Genomic DNA, 17,531 nt, shown 5'->3' with positions numbered 1-17,531 from the left:
TCACTTGCTTGGTTAGAATTACACCAAGGTATTTTATATTATTTGTGGCTATTTTGAAGGGTGTCATTTCCCTCATTTCTTTCTCAGCCTGTTTATCCTTTGAGTAGAGGAAGGTTACTGATTTGTTTGAGTTAACTTTATATCCAGCCACTTTGCTGAAGTTATTTATCAGGTTTAGGAGTTCTCTGATGCAATTTTTGGGGTCACTTAAGTATAGTATCATATCATCTGAAAATAGTGATATTTTGACTTCTTCCTTCCAATTTGTATTCCTTTGACCTCTTTTTGTTGTCTGATTGATCTGGCTAGGACTTTGAGTCTCTATTGAATAAATAGGGAGAGAGTGGGCAGTCTTGTCTAGTCCCTGATTTAGTGGGATTGCTTCAAGTTTCTCTCCATTTAGTTTGATGTTGGCTACTGAGTTGTTGTATATTGCTTTTACTGTGTTTAGATATGGGCCTTGAACTCCTGATCTTTCCAAGACTTTTATCATGAAGGGGTATTGAATTTTGTCAAATGATTTCTCAGCATCTAATGAAATGATCATATGTTTTTTTCTTTGATTTTGTTTATATAGTGGATTATGTTGACAGATTTCCATACATCAAACCATCCTTGTATCCTTGGGATGAATCCTATTTGATCAGGGTGATGATGATTTTGATGTGTCCTTGGATGCAGTTTGTAAGAAATTTATTGATTATTTTTGCATCAATATTCATGAGGGAAACTAGTCTGAAGTTCTCTTTCTTTGTAAGGTCTTTGTGTGGCTTCAACAAATGAATTGGGTAGTGTCCCTTCTGTTTCTACTTTGTGGAAGAGTTGAAAAGTATTGGTATTAAGTCTTCTTTGAAGGTCTGATAGAATTCTGCACTAAACCTACCTGGTCCTAGGCTTTTTAGAGTTGGGAGGCTTTTAATGATTGCTTCTGTTTCTTTAGGAGTTATGGGACTGTTTAGATGATTTATCTGATCCTGATTTAATTTTGGTACCTGGTATCTGTATAGAAAATTTTCCATTTCCTCCAGACTTTTCAAGTCCAAGTGGATCAAAGACCGCCACATAAAACCAGACAAACTGAAACTAATAGAAGAGAAAGTGCGGAAGAACACATAGGCACAGGGGAAATTTTCCTGAACAGAACACCAATGGCTTATGCTCTAAGATCAACAATTGACAAATGGGACCTCATAAAATTGCAAAGCTTCTGCAATTTAAAGGACACTGTCAAAAGTTCAGAAGGGCAACCAACAGATTGGGAAAAGGTCTTTACCAAGCCAACATCTGATAGAGAGCTAATATCTAATATATACAAAGAACTCAAGAAGTTAGACTCCAGAGAACCAAATAACCCTATGAAAAAATGGGGTGCACAGCTGAACAAGGAATTCTCAACCAAAGAATACCAAATCATCGAGATCCACCTAAAGAAATGTTCAATATCCTTAGTCATCAGAGAAATGCAAATCAAAAAACAACCCTGAGATTCTACCTCACACCTGTCAGAAGGGCTAAGACCAAAATCTCAGGTTACAGCAGATGCTGGTGAGGATGTAGAGAAATAGGAACACTCCTCCATTATTGGTGGGATTGCAAGATGGTACAACCACTCTGGAAATAAGTCTGGCGGTTCCTCAGAAAATTAGACATAGTGCTACCTGAGGACCCAGCTATAACACTCTTGGGCATACACCCAAAAGATACTCCAACATACAACAAAGACACATGCTCCACTATGTTCATAACAACCTTAATTATAATAGCTAGACGCTGGAAAGCACCCAGATGTCCTCTGACAGAGGAATGGATACAGAAAATGTGGTACATTTACGCAATAGAGTACTACTCAGCTATTAAAAACAATGACTTCATGAAATTCTTAGGTAAATGGATGGAACTTGAAAATATCATCCCGAATATGATAACCCAACCACAAAAGAATACATAAGGTATGCACTCACTGTTAAGTGGATATTAACCCAAAAGCTTAGAAAACCCAAGATACCATTCACAGACCACATGAAGTTCAAGAAGAAGACCAAAATGTGGGTGCTTCAGTCCTTCTTACAAGGGAGAACAAAATACTCTCCAGAGGAAATACAGGGACAAAGAGTGGAGCAGGGACTGAAGAAAAAGTCTTCCAGAGACTATTCTACCTGGGGATTCATCCCATATGCAGCCACCAAACCCAGTCACTGTTGCTGATGCCAAGAAGTGCTTGCTGACAGGAGTCTGATGTGGATGTCTTCTGAAAGACTCTACTAGAGCCTGACTGATACAGATGAGGATACTTGCAGCTAAGCATTGGACTAAGCACAGGGACCACAATAGAGGAACTAGGGAAAGGACTGGAAGGACCTGAAAGGGTTTGAAACCCCATAGGAAGAACAACAATACCAACCAACCCACCCTACCACAGTTCCCAGGAACTAAACCACCAACCAAAGAGTACACATGGAGAGACCCATGGCTCCAGCTGCATATGTAGCAGAGGATGGCATTGTCTGGCATCAACAGGAGGAGAAGCCCTTGGCTCTGTGAAGGCTCAATGCCCTACTGTAGGGGAATGCCAGGGCGGGGAGGTGGCAGTGGGTGGGAGTGGGAGCATCTTCATAGAAGCAGGTGGAGGGGGATGGGAGAGGGGGAAAGGGAATAACATTTGAAAGGTAAATACATAAAATATCCAATAAAAGTGTTTTGAAAAAATAAAGAAAGGAAGAAAAAGAAATAGGACTAGCTAATGACGTACTGGATATGCCAGAGTAACTCCCTGGGAAAGGTTTCTAAAACCTTTCACAATTCACAGAATAATCAATTTTGAATGTTAATATCTCTACAGCTCATGTCGATAGAAACATTTTTATGTAAGTAGCCTTGTGGGATTTTCCTTGTTTTAACTTCTCATTGGTTCTTTTCACATCATGCATCTCAATTGCAATCTCATCTCCTCCCTGCCCTCTACCCACTCTCCCCTTCTAGCAACCTCCCCCTCTATAGACAAAAAAAAAAAAACCTCATTGTGGAAACTGCAGTGTGTCACAGCGTGTTCCACAGTATACCCTTTTGTCCGCACTCCTTTGCTTGCAAATATTCATTGACTCATTGGTCTAGTATAAGGCCTCTGACTTCTGCTACTCTATCATTACTATAACCTCACTGGGACTCCTCACAGATATCCTGTTGCTGCCCTATGACATAGGATACCCTGTAGTTTGGATCTGTAGGATCCAGTAGTTCATCAATGGAGGAGACCAATTCAAAGACCCGGATCTGTGCTTGACAGTTATCTGAGCTGGTCAGCCTGCTGGTTCTCCCCATCTCATACCCTAGGAGCTGGCTCATCGACATTCAGCGCCAGCAATACTGTGCTGCTTAGGTGAGGTGCAGTCCTGCTCTCCCAAGTGCTGAGGCAGGTGAGGGGTACAGCCAGTCCTGCTCTGATATCTTTGGAGTCAGCTCTCCTCCCTGCCATTGGTAGCAAGGGCGGGCGGGGGGCATCTATCCTTCGCCCAAGTCATCATCTGACAGACAAGTGGTTCACTCACACCCTCAGGGCTGGCTCACCCACACTGTGAGATTTTTCAGTACAGTATTTACTTTAGAGACTCCATTCAGAAACAAGCAAAATGTTCACTTAAAATTATATGATTAACTATACTAATTCTAGCTTTATTAAAAACGCTGTGACATTTTAAAAGAATCAGGTCATTTTGCTAGGAATATGACTAAATTACATCTAAAACACATATAATGTATCATTTGTGATGTTTTACTGCTGACATATTATAAAGCATCCTAGATAATTTAATCAATTCTAGCCTCTTGTTTGGATTGATGTTTCAAAAGGTATGCCTCCGTTGTATACATTAGACAAGAGGTAATGTTTATTTGATTTGAGAATACATGCAGAAGGTTTGAGTTAGGATTAACTGTGTGAGAGAATGACCCCGAGACACCATCAAAGCTTTAGGCAGGACCACCACACGACCAGATCCGCTTTCAAGGACGCTTTTACTAAGCATGTGGTAAAATGTTTTCCAGAGTTCTGGCATGAGCTGCGACTTGGCATATTTCCTGTTAGCTTTCACAGTCTCCTAATAGTCTGCTGTTTGGAGCACTTTATGTAACTCTTGAAACAACATCATGGTCCCCGGGTTCCTTGAAAACCTTATCAACCTAAAGTCTTTGTATCCTCAAGATTGGCTGACTTAAAACATAGCTAATGTCTTTTCTTCTTTCCTCTGCCATCCAAATTTCAAAGATAGAAATTCATTGTGTATGGTCAATGTGACATTATCCCTATCTTCTGCAGGATCCTTGTCCAACCTTCTTGCCAAAGGACCTGAGACTGGCAATCTCTGAAAACTCTGAAAGCAATAATTCTACAAATATTCATTTGAATTAGGAAGTTGGTTTTGCAGACACAATCAACATGTTCATTTGTCTAGTAAGTATCTGATGGGCACATATTTGTTTTAGATTCTCTTCTAGGCTCTCCTGTAGGACTATGTACAGGACAGAAAACGTTGAGAAGTCCTAAGGAAGGAATCTTAATTTTTTCCTTTGCCCTCCCCTTTTCTCCCTCCCTCCCTCCCTCCTTTCATACCTTCTTTTTATCATCCCTCTTTGCTTCTCTACTCCCTTTCTCCCTCCACTTTGTGTTCTTTTTTTTTTACGCAATCCCTAGAGAACTCAGGTTGGCTTGGAATTCTGGATTTCTAGCCCCAGCCTCCTAAGTAAAGGGATTACACAACTTCCCCATGAGGTCCAGTATATGACTCTGAAACAGAACAAAGGTGAACTAAAATAGTCAAAATGGCCTGTCCTGGATTTTAATTCTCCTATGCCTAGTGCTTTTGCAGACTTCCAGCATTTTATGAGATACATTTAAAACTGCAATTTGACAAACTCCTATCATTACTTTCTTTAACCTGCCTCTAGCGTGTATTAGTCAGGGAGCCTTCGTTCCTTCGTTTATCATAAAAGCTTGGTACTATTATGACATCCATTATTTATATTTGGATAATTTTACATTTTCCCTGGCATTTCGAGCCTCCCAAGTATCAAGTGTTCTGTTTATATTACCATTCCCTCCCTTTCAGCCCCACCTTTTAGCCCAAATCCTAAGAGGCTTTTCCAGTCAGCTTGATTATTACCTATTGAAAGGTTAAGCCTCCCAGAAAACCAGCTACTTTCTTATTATCAAAATAGGAATGGGCTTCAACCATCTACCACATATTTTACAGAGATGCTTGCCAAGGACAAACCTTGCAAAGCAGAAACACTGGTCTATACTATAATAAGTGCACACACTAAACGTGTTGGGAAACTGGTGAAAAGGCTCCCGACCTGCGCCATATGTTTTATTCATCGATGGTGATAGAAGGATATTTGTTACTTTGTGGTCAGAGGAGAAGATAAATAGAGTTGGCCTGCAGGGAGAAGGACTTTGATGATTCTGGTTGCTGGAAACTTCTGCCAGAGTAATTAGAAGCTTGAATAACAAGAGTGTGGCTGTCCTTTGTGCTTTCCAGATTCCTCAGAAATTATTGACTATTTATTCAGTTTTAGAAAACTCCTTTCTTGATGTACAATGCTGCATTAAGCTAAAAGCATTTCAGTCAAATTCAGAAACTTTCTATCTGAATATATATATATATATATATATATATATATATATATATAACTTTGACAAGGTAGTATTTGCAAGGAAAGGGGGCTTAGATTATTTTTCTCCATTTTCATATTTAGAGACTATAGTTTTTTGCCAAGCTAAATATTTTGTGAGGGTCTTTAACAAAGTAGTATAAAACTACCATTATTCTTCAATAGAACTCTCTTTGAAAGATTCATTTTATATATGTAGCATTTAATCCAACAAAATATAGTACCATATATAATTCTCTCCTATAGCTTCTGTTTCTAGACATACCAAACTAATTTCTGCGTAGCATGATTAATCTGGCGACCACACTTTAGGAGGGCAAATAAATTTCATCTTTTGAGACTCTCAGGTTCTGGGAGATTTGTTACATTGAAGTAAACCTCACAAATTTAAGATTTTAAAAATGTTAGTAAAGGCCATTTGAAATTAGAGTTCTAGTTTGCTGAAATGCTGTTAGTGAGACTCGTGGCTATCCGGCGCATCTGCCTATCCATTGTGCCTTGCCAAGTACTGTACATATATGGTGGCTGTAGACGTAGACCCATATACATCAGTAAACATGTGCTAGGCTTAGTCAAGCTCCAAATCTATTTTTCATAGATGGAAATAGATTCTTTTAATAATATAGACATCAATTTCACCTCATATGAAACATGCTTGTAGCCTAGACTAACCAAGGTCCTTCTTGACATAAAGTAAGTCATGGGCAGTTGCCTACTTTCTCATTAGTGATCAAAAGGCTAATCTCCTCTTCCAATCAAAAGGAGATTAAATTAAAACCAAAGTAGATTGCTATCAGCTGCACATCTGCAATGTTTTGCTGAAAAGTTTTATGTATGCTTGAGATTGGATAGTCCACATATCAGCCCGCCCGATAATTATGGGAAAAACAAGTACATTCTGACTACGTGACAGTCTGCCCTGTTCCTGCTTCTAGAAAGAGCTACATGATTCACACCTAAACACTAAAGAAAGAGCTGTATGCTGTGTTCACCTGGTTCACCATTCCTTGAGGAAGTCAGCCTGCAAACTGTGTCATTTCATTTTGGCTAGACTTTGTTGACTTAGCCATTTCATAACTTTATTACTGCCAGCTTGATTTTAATTTGAATGGAATCTTTCAACACATGAAGGCACATCATAGTTATTTTTAAATGAATTACTGAGTGATTCACTGGTGAAACATTCTGGGGATGCTAGAAACATCACTTAGATGATTTAATAGACCAAACGAAGGTATATGCAGCTGGCAAATTTATTGTGGCAACTTGACTTGCAACATATGACCCAATAATTCTCGGACCACAACTGTCACTCTCATTCTATCTTACCTCCAGCACTGGGAATCCTGGAGGGGTCCTGATGAGAGCTGGATTTATTGCGGTTTTGGTTTTTCCGTTTGCTGGCTGCTCTCACAGATCGAAGAAGAACCTCACTTGCCTTGAAGAAGGCCACCATGAACGGCTGCTTTGACTGAGGCCCGTGTCTTCCCACGAGACCGGCAGATTTTACATTGATGCTGCGTCCTAGGACATAATACATAAAGATTTGGTTTATGAGAAAGAGAGTACAGTGGCGTGAATGAGCTCTGTAGTATTTCAAAAAGGAGAAAACAGTTTAAGCATTATCAGAATGTTTTCTCTATAGACTTTATAAACTCAGGGTTAGATTCTCATGAACGTTAATATTTATGATTGAATAAATACTTAGGTATATTTGTCTGTCCTCTTCCTCCACCAAAGCATAGAACACACAGAGGAGAGGCACACAAGGTGACATCCCACGACTGTCCTAGTTCACTGACACCTTTACAGAGTACAAGGAAAGTGATAGACTTGCTTATCCATCAGTCTAGAAATTCCCACATCATATACAGCTTCCAAAGTCAACTCTGGGCTTTTCTGTATTAAAGGCCCTATAATTTTTTTCTCTAAGTGATAAAGATTGAATGCCTGAAAGGGATTTCTACTTTTTCCAGCCAGTTTCAGCCTTTCTCAGGTAAATCGATAACCACTAGCCTTTCCCGCCTCACTTCTGGCCAATGTCAGTAAACTTCCCAAAGCTGCTTTCTCTACCATTAACATTCTTCCCATCATTGTGGGAGACTTCTGGAAATACAGAACTTGTGAACTCCGTTCTTATTGTAAAATATTTTTGAACAGATGTGGAATTTTTTAACTTTTTACTGATTCTTCACATCATGCACCCAAATTTCACTTATCGCCCCATTGCTTCATACCCACGCTCCACCTTTACAGACTCCCCACCAAAAGAAAACAAAATTGTCAGACAGACAGATAGACAGACAGATAGATAAACATCTTGCTGTGGATGCTGTTGTGTGTCTCTGTGTCACACAGTATAGCCTTTGTCCATACATCTTGCAAATGTTCATGGCAATGAGTCATTGGTCTGGTTCAAGGCCTCTGACTTCTGCTGTACCACCAATACGGGATCCTCACTGAGACTCCTCATGGATATCCTGTTGCTAATCTGTGTCATGGAGATCCTGCAACTTTGGATCTGCAGGAGAGGCCCCTTCACATGCTTCAGCAGTTCATAGATGGGGTAGACAGTGGAGTGGGCCAACAAAGCCTTGGATCTAGGCCAAGGCAGTAGCTGAATTTGGTCAACCTACCAGCTCTCCTACACCCACAGCACCAGGGTGTGTTCCCTGACTTTGCCCAGGTGAGGGGCTGGACGGGCACTCAGGAGAGCAGCCCTGCATCTTGCCTGGTCAGTGCCAGAAAGCTGGCCTCGGGAATGTGGAAATTTCTAAATTCCTCTCCCAGCGAGTTTCCATAAACTGAAAGTTGCCTGAGATTTCAGAAGACTCAAATGAAGTCTGGTGACTCTTCAATACAGAGAAGAAAGTTCTCCATGAGCTTATTAATGTTTGCTTGATTTGTACTTAGTTTACATCTAAGGATCCTTGTTAGTCTGTACATGGGATTGCACACCAAAGAAAGAGGGAGAAACCGATGTCCTAGTCTCTAGAAACTGAGGTGACTTAAACTGCCTCCCCTTGGAGTAGCAATAATATGTATATTTGTACTACAATATTTGGAGTGCTTCCTCTGAGTATACTATATAATTTGCTGGGTGCTTCCTATGCATTATTTAGATATGGTTTCACAAACACTATAGGAGTTAGTTATTACTAAGCTCCCCATTTAAAGTAATTGTCACTTTAAATTATATGTTTATATATTATGTAACTAGATGATGTATATAATATATGTAGTTAATATATATTCTATACCTCTATACACAAAGAAAACCATTGATTAGTTTCTAGTTCCATGGAAATCACCCCCAAAAAAGGTGAACTATTTAGTTTTCTCCTGCAACTTTACATGGAAATTACTCAGACTTATTGCAGTTACTAGTATAGATATGAAGTTACTAATCCTGTAAGGGTAATATATAACATGGCTTGAAATATGTGCACGATTGACTCCGGCTTGCCCCTTGAGAAATGTGCATGTTTTCTTAAAATATTTATTCAGCCAAGACTATGAAGCAACCTCCACTACGAGGTCCACTTCAAGACCAAACTAACCATAGAATAAAGAAAAGGGAAGCAAATCCCTGAGATGGCATCCGTGGCATTCGACCAAAATAAGACCTTGTTTTTAGCAGAGTGTACTTTGGCAGCATAAACAGTTTTTCTGCGCACGTGAATTGTACGGAGAGACTTTCTACCATCAGAAAATAAGCGTGTGTTGCAAGAGTGCATGCAGCTGTCGTGAGGGACACAGAGGTCCTTCACGTGCTGCGATGCTAGTTCTTAAAAGAAAGTTTGCACCAATCCAAGCAACAGGGGTACTGTCAGTAATTGTCCTACAGCAGAGAAAAGTCGTCTATGAGAACAAAAATGGGCATCTGCCTCCCAAGCCCCTCTGCAGTCAGTCCTACCAGGGAGGAGGGCTCACAAATAACCCAAGCGGTAAACCTTAAACAAATAAGCATACGAGGTTTCCTTTCAAATGCAAACTTATGGTGGCTGTGTGCCAGAGTGTATATACTTCTTAGAAAAACTTGATCATTGGCATAAATGAAAGAGGCAGTTTGATTTGTGGTTAGAGCAGTTTCCATTTTACTTCCACTGTAACAAATGTATTAATTCAGCTCAGACTTCCTCCTTCTGGCAGTCCTTGTGCTGTAAAAAGAGAAATTAGAAGTTCCAGCCAAATACCATACCTTGAACTGACCCACTTCAATACATAAACACTTTTACAATGTGTTTATTCAGGTGTAGCCCTTGAAATCGGTTTAAGAGTTTCCAGCAACAGAGAGCTCGGCAAAAGAAAAGAAAATGCAAACCGAGAAACTTGACTGCCGTGGAATAGAACTGGCAATCTGTTCTTCATTTTTTTTTGTCCTGTTTTGAAATATAACATAAAAAAGTATTTGTTGAAACTTTTACTTTGATATTTTAACGAAGTGTTAATTTAACAGTAGCTTAGACTTTACTTGTATATGTTGATGACTGCGGGGACCATTTTTAATATATGATCTTTCTCATTCTGAAACAGATTGCTGCAAGGATTTCACAGTCGAAAAAACTGGTTTTCTAGTCATTACACTAGGCATTGTAAATTAAAAAAGCACTTAATTCCACATTCCAAGCTTCCTTCGGTTTGCAAAGTTTCTTGAGATTCTCAGTATTTTTGGATTTAGCTATAGAGAAATCATACTACTGTAAAGATTTATGTTTTGAAAATTGTGAAGTGTGTTACAAATAACAGTTTTCTTGGGGTTTGCCATAGAAGATAATGTATGTGGCACAAAATATTTTAAAATATATTTCATCATGTTTTGTTTCATGATTAAATGTGCAGTATCTGTTAGGTATTAGAAATGTGGAATAGATGAAGCCTAGACCATTTTCAATTAGGAAAACTGTGTTTTTTATGTCACCAAGGCTCTTCGAAGCTGTCCTTGCTTGTAGTTGTTTCCAAGTTAGAAAAGATAGACACGATGACAGGAAAACAGATTGAATGTGTAATGGAAATTAAATTGGGATGTGAAATTGAATGACCGTTAATATAGGCAAGGTAAAGATATCAGCCCTAATCCACAGTTAGGCACACTAGGCCTCACACATGCATCACTCAATAGCAAGAGCTTAACAGGTTCAATCAAACAGGGATCCATTTGGACAAAGCAACAGCCTATAGAAGAGGAAAAATAATTACCAACTATGTATATGGTCGTGGGATAATATCCAAATTATATAAATAACTCACCAAATTATATAGCAAGAAAACAAATGAAACCGTTTAAAAATGGGATAGAGATTTAAACAGAATTCTAAATGGGGATATTCAAATGGCCGAGAAACGTTTTTAAAATGTTCGCTATCCTTAGCCCCAGGGTAATAGAAATCAAACCACTTGAGATTCCATCCTTACTCCTAAAATAATGGCTAAGGTCAACACCACAAAAGAAAGCTCATGCGGGCGAGGATGTGGAGAAAGGGGGACATCCACCCATTGCTGATAGGGGTGCAAACTTGTACAGTCAGTTATCCATGGCTCCTCAGGAAGACAGGAACTGCTCTACCCCAAGATCCAGCTACACCACTCTTGAGAGGATACCCAGAGTTCCCTTCATCCTACCACAGACACTTGCTCAACTGTATTCACTGCTGCTCTATTTATATTAGCCAGCCAGGGAAACAAGCTACATGTCCCTCAACGAATGAATGTGTAAAGAAATGTGGTCCATTTACACAATGGAGTAATACTCAGTCCTTAAAAATATGAAATCGTGAAAGTTACCGGACAGTGGATGGAACTAGAAAACATCATCCTGAGTGAGGTAACCCAGAACCAGGGCAATTGCTGTATGTATTAGCTTCTATATGAATATTAGTTGTCAAATCAATGATAATCAAGCTAGAATCCATAGGACCATCGATGTTAATATAGGGTAAGAGACTAGGAAAGACAGATAAATCTCCCTAGGAAAAGAAAATAGGATACATAGTTGAGGAATGACTGGGACAGGCTGGAATGGGATGATCTAGTAGAGAAGTAAGGGGCAGATGAGGGAATATGAGGAGAAACAGCTAAAAATTAGTCATTTGAGGGGTAGTATGGAAACCTACTACCATAGAAGCTTCCTAAAATATACACATATATGAAAGCAATCTAAATAAATGACCAAATAACAGGAGACAGAACCCCAGCTGAACCTCTTTTGTCACCAAATGAAGCTTCCAGTACCAAGATTGGGTTGTATCAAATTTGGTTATTGGCCAAAAGGACCCCATGGGAATCCCCCAAACAACTTAGGATGTTGCCAACATGGAGAAGGTGACCTGGTGCCTATACAGAGCGTTCTCCCCAGTGTTCTAGCTTCTTAGGACAGGAAGGTACTCTGCACACTTCCAACAGACAGAACGTAAACACCAAGCCAGCTACAAACCCTTTGATCTACAATGGTCTCCTGCATGCAAGATATGTTAGTGAAATGACAGCACAAAACTGAAAATAACCAGCCAATATCTGACGTAAGGCCCTGCTCAAACCCATACTCCATACAGCTTGGGTGACCAAGAACCTGAGACTAGAGAGCGCAGGGACCTGGTTTAAAACCAAATGCCACTGTTTAAAAAGTAGCCGGGGAGGACTCGTAATGACATTCTGTTCTACTCATAAATCAGTGTCTTGTTCAGTCCTCATCAAAGAAGCTTCCTCCTGCACAGATGGGAACAAACACAAAGAACAACAGCCACACAGCAGAGAAAGAAACCTTGGAACTCTCAGTCCTAAACAGGATGTCTCCATCAAACCCTTCCCTTGGAGCTCAGGGAGACCTGTAGAAGAAGAAACAAAAAGAGTGTAAGAACCAGGGGGATGGAGACCACCAAGGAAACAAGGCTCTCTAGTCAACATGATCGAATTACAAATGAATTCAGAGACTGAAGCAGCAGTGTGCACAGGGCCTGCAGGCGTCTGCAGGGGTCTGCACCAGATGGGGTCCTAGAGCTGAAAGGAGAAGACACAGGTCCCTATCCTTAACCCAGAAGCAATGTCCAATTGACAACCACTTGCAAATAAAATTTTCTCTTTCCTCCAAGGGAGACTCATTAGGGAAAACAAACTATATTTAAATGCAAGGTGCATGCCCAGCCTTAGATGGCTAATAGAAAACAAACTCAGGGGCATCTTCGGAGGCTCCTGTCCCCAAATGTCATAGTGTCTCTTAGTGTCATGTCAGGGCTTTTCCTCTTGAAAGAATGTTATATATTTTATATATTTCCTCTTTATACACTGCAGCATATATTTGCGTATACATTATGGCTTCCAGTTTTTATGGGATTCCTGAGTGTGCAAATGACTGTGTCTCTGTTTTTTTGTGCCTTCTCTTGGGTTTTCTTACTTCTGCTTGTTGGTTTTGTCCCATTCCAATGCGTTAGTTTTTGTTTTATCTTATTTTAATGTATTTTATTAGTATCCCTTAGAAGCCCATTTGTTTTCTAATGAGAGACAGAAAGGGGATGGATCTGGATAGGAGGGGAAACAGGAAAGAATTGGGAGTGAAGGAAGGGGAAACCACAATCAGGATATATTATGTGATGAAAAGACATTTACTTTCTATAGAGGATTGGGGAGGAAGGAGCGATTTAGAGAGGGCACTGAAGACTGTAAAGAAGAAGTGGCCTTTGAGTCTGTAAGTCAGGGTTGTTTCTAGCTTTACTACAGTCAATTCATCTCTAATCCTAGAAACGAAGAGAAAAATGCAGCAAGCCTTTTAAACACAAGTTTCTGTAAAACACGAGGAGGTAGTCCTACTTTGGGACCTGGTTAGCAGAGTGACACAGAAGAGAAAACATATTAGTGTGAGAGGGATGGCAGCAACAACAGAATGAGGTCTAAAATAGTCTTCTGCATCAGAATCAGAGTCAACAGAGACCTCAAAGAATCAGAGGTGCTCTCTAGGTTAATAGAGCAACCATCAGAAGACATGAGTAGCTTCCGTACTAATGCAAGAGATAGTGCTAAGTGAGAAAATAGCTCCCTTGTGAGTTACCGTGTAGCAAAGCTTTGTGCTGGGAAGGGTCAGGGATGCAATGAGAGGGTAGCGGGAGGGAAAGAACTGGGTTGCAAGGAGTTGTCCAAGTTTAGATGCACGTGTGCTCTCCCACATGTGAAGAAGAAGGGGAGAGGGGTTAAGAGGGTTGAAGGCTCACAGAGGAATGTGGCAGCCTTCCAGTGCTCTCACCAAAGCCTTCTAGAAAAAAAGGGATGCCATTTGTGAAGAAGAAACTCAGCTGATGTTTAATAAAATACTTGGTTTATGAAGCACAGTAATTAATTTTTTTAAAGTATAGGAGCCTAGAATTTTATGATGGCACTAGTATTATCTTTTTGACTGTAGAATAAAGAGTGCCCAATGTCTGTATGCAAAAAGTCATCCTTTTTTCACCTTAAAATTGTTATGCAGGTCTCAGGTGAGGAAAAAAAGAAAGGAGAAATTGTTAGCAAATACATGGACCTTTTTCATTGCTTTATTAATTACAGGGTGGGCAAAGAAACCAGAATAAAGGTGTCTACTAAAGGACGCATTCTTGCCCTCAAATAGAAATTATTAGAAAAATAATGAGACTGAAATCCACTCTACTAAATTTTGTTTTATAACTGAGAATGGAAATTTAAGATCTCAGCTTGGACCACTCGCACCTTACTGGTTTGAGTAAGTTCTGAGAACAGAGGATTAAGGCGAATTCACCAAGAACCCAGCTGAGGCGATTTCAGCCTTACAGTGGCAGAGAAGTTAGACACTGTACTTTACCAAAGAGCCATCCTAAACTTCCTGCCTTGTATTTCTGGATGAATCCTTCTGGAAAAAAAATAAATAAAGTCAAACATCTTTAATTCTTTCAAAACAGGGTTATTAAAGATATTCTGACGGAAAGCAGAATCAGGCCAGTCCACTGCTAAGTGCTTCTCAATCAGTGCACTCCGTTCCCCTGGAGGATACACAATCTGAAAAGCATTCATTTAGGAATTTATCAGAGTGTAAGTGTTGATAACACTATGAGACATTGGGATGAATTCTTTAAGTCTTCCTATAAACATATTTGCCAATGACCGACTAACCCAGAACACCTGTGATGCAATATGAACCAATTAACTTCCCTTTCTTTGGGGCAAGACATACAGCACCTGTTACTGCTGACTCAGTAACTCTAAAATAGACTCGAATTTTGCCATTTTTGGAAACAAATTATTTTAAATAAAGAGTTATTTTTATTTAATTATTATTTAATTTTTAGTAAAGAGTTTTCTGCCTACCATATACACTAAATTATGCTCACATTGCATTCTAAGCACTATAGTCAAGATATAATTTTATACTACTGGTTCAGCTGCCTCTGGCTTCTTTTCTATATTAATAAAGAAGAGTAAAAAGTGAAAAAAAGATATAATTTTATCTATTTGAATTCCATACATATGTAAAGTCAGTGTGGCCTTAAATTATGAATCTTATAATCTAGCTACAGACTTCAGCTTTGATGAAAATATGCATAGCTTGAGTTGTATGACAGAAATGCAGACCTTGTTCCAGATATAAACATACAAACATGACTTAACATGGCTTCTCGTTTTCACATGATTCACACTTACTCATAAATTCAAACACAAACCAAAAAAAGCATAGTTTTTAAACTATTTCGATGTTACTGGAACCTGGAAGGTAAGTGGTATTTCAAATTTTCTTTTAACTTTAGATCACAAGGTAAGATAATTTCTTTTAACAGTTCTTCATATTACTTCGCAACGTTGCTTAATATGTAAAGTTAAAGAATAATTTCTTTCCAGAAACTTTGGGCTATCATCTTTAGAGCAACATTTAAAGGAGCAATTTTAAACTAATCATTCTCCTTTATGTATTATACATTTACAATTATGTGACATTTTCAAATACATCAAAAGCAAAAGATGGAATGAATGGACTAATCTGCCAAACAGGTGCAGGACTCTGTGAGGTAAAACGGCCTCTCGAGGGGCTGGAGAAGTAACTTAGTGGTTCAGATTTCTTTCTGTGTTACCATAAGGACCAGAGTTAGGAACCTCACAGTACTTATTTAACATGTAGGATAGCTGACAAATGTCTGTAATTCCATCCTGAGGGATCTGATTACCTGTTTGTCATCTTTACATGTATCCGAACAGGCAACAGACACACATGCACATGCACACATACACACACACATGTAAACATAGTCACAGAAGCACACACATATTTTCAAATATTCATAATACAGAAGTCTCAAAAATATTGACAAGCATGTCTTGACACCCTGAAATGTCCTAAGAGGTGGAAATTGCCTGTGGTTAATAAATATGACAGCTGGATGTTCAGTGTGGTGGTGCATGGCTCATTCAAGCACTCTGGAGAGATAAAGGCAGACAGACTTCTGTAAGTCAAGGCTAGCCTGTTTTACATAGTGAGTTCCAGGACAGCCATCGCTATATAGTGAAACTTTATCTCAAAAAGGGAAGGAAGGAAGGAAAAAGAATGAAAGAAGGAAAAAGAAGGAAGGAAGGGAAGGAGGGAGGGAAGGAGGGAAGAAGGAAGGAAGGAAGGAAGAAAGGAAGAAGGAAGGAAGGAAGGAAGGAGGAAAGAAAGATTAGACTAAGAGGAAGGACTCTCTTAACAGGCCTGAACCTGACAGGCTGAGTCCTTTACTCTTCTCCAGTTTGCTGAACTTGTAGACGGCATTCCTAAAGCTAGTCCCCAAAGTCCATTCCCTTATTTGGCCATTGACTCATTCCTGAGACAAAATATCATGCTCCAACAATCAAAATTCATTATTTAGTTAACATGTCCAACCAGAATTTACCAGTTCACCCTAGCACAGACTCCACCTATTCTCCTAACCTTGGTGCCATGGGGAAGAGGGATGCTGGTAGGGGTGAGATGAGGGTGGGTGAGAGAGCACCCTCTCAGAGGTGGGGAATGGGGTGAAGAACTCGGGAGACAGGGAAGGGGGACAACCTTTGGAATGTAAATAAATAAAATGATTTAATGGAAAAAAACCCACTCCTGAAGGGGGAAAAAAAAAGCACCTGCTGCCTGCCTTTGCTCAATCCAGAGGCCTCACCACGACTTGTTCCTCTAGGGTAATAAATCTCCCCTGTGCTGAGAATTTGGTGTCTGAGTATGTCTTGTACTGACTTTTAGGGGCCAAACCAACCCCCTCCTCATGTGCTATGAGTTGAGGTCAACCGTATAGTCGATATCACGTCAGCAAGTGCTGCATAGCAAGCCCCTACCTCACACAACAACAAAAGTAGTTATAAAGTAAAGAAAAGGGACTCTTAAAGAAGAGGGTGGGGGTAAATACAAAGAAGATAGAAGGAGGGTAAAAACAAAAAGAAAAGCCTGGTAGGAATACAAAGTGGTACAGCTACTCTGAACACTATAAAGAATCCTCAAGAAGCTGAGAATAAACCTACTGTATGCCCCTTGCTCTCAGTGTTAATTGCTAATCTATTCATGATACCAAGAAAATGGAAGCAACCTAAATATCCTGCAACAGAAGAACATTATATGAAAATACATATACACGTAGCACATATACACAACAGCAATAAAGAAAACCGAAATCATGACGTTTTCAGGCAAATGAATAGAACTGAAAATTAGGAGTTTTTCTCTCCCATGTATTTATTTATTCCCCTTACATCCTGATCACAGCTTCCCCTCTCCTCCCAGTTCCCCCTTCACATGGCCCCTCTGCCATCCCCCTTCATCTCTGAGAAGGGGGGGGTCCCTCCCTGGGAAAATGGTTTTGACAGAGGAAACCCAGATCAGGAAAGGCAGATGCCCCGAGTTCTCCCATCTA

General features: G+C 39.7%; 1 protein-coding gene across 1 annotated transcript in view; it reads right to left on the bottom strand.

Annotated features, from left to right (window-relative positions):
* Positions 1-17,531, bottom strand: part of Bmp5 (bone morphogenetic protein 5) — a 122,746-nt gene that overhangs the window by 21,721 nt on the left and 83,494 nt on the right. Inside the window, exon 4 of the mRNA NM_001108168.1 lies at positions 6,997-7,191. Within this exon, the coding sequence (NP_001101638.1) occupies positions 6,997-7,191 (195 nt within the window). The remainder of the gene's footprint in view (positions 1-6,996; positions 7,192-17,531) is intronic.

Source organism: Rattus norvegicus, chromosome 8, assembly GCF_036323735.1.
Source record: "Rattus norvegicus strain BN/NHsdMcwi chromosome 8, GRCr8, whole genome shotgun sequence".
Lineage (NCBI taxonomy): Eukaryota > Metazoa > Chordata > Mammalia > Rodentia > Muridae > Rattus > Rattus norvegicus.
The sequence above is the reverse complement of the archived record's forward strand: the minus strand, read 5'-3'. Positions and strand labels throughout refer to the sequence as shown.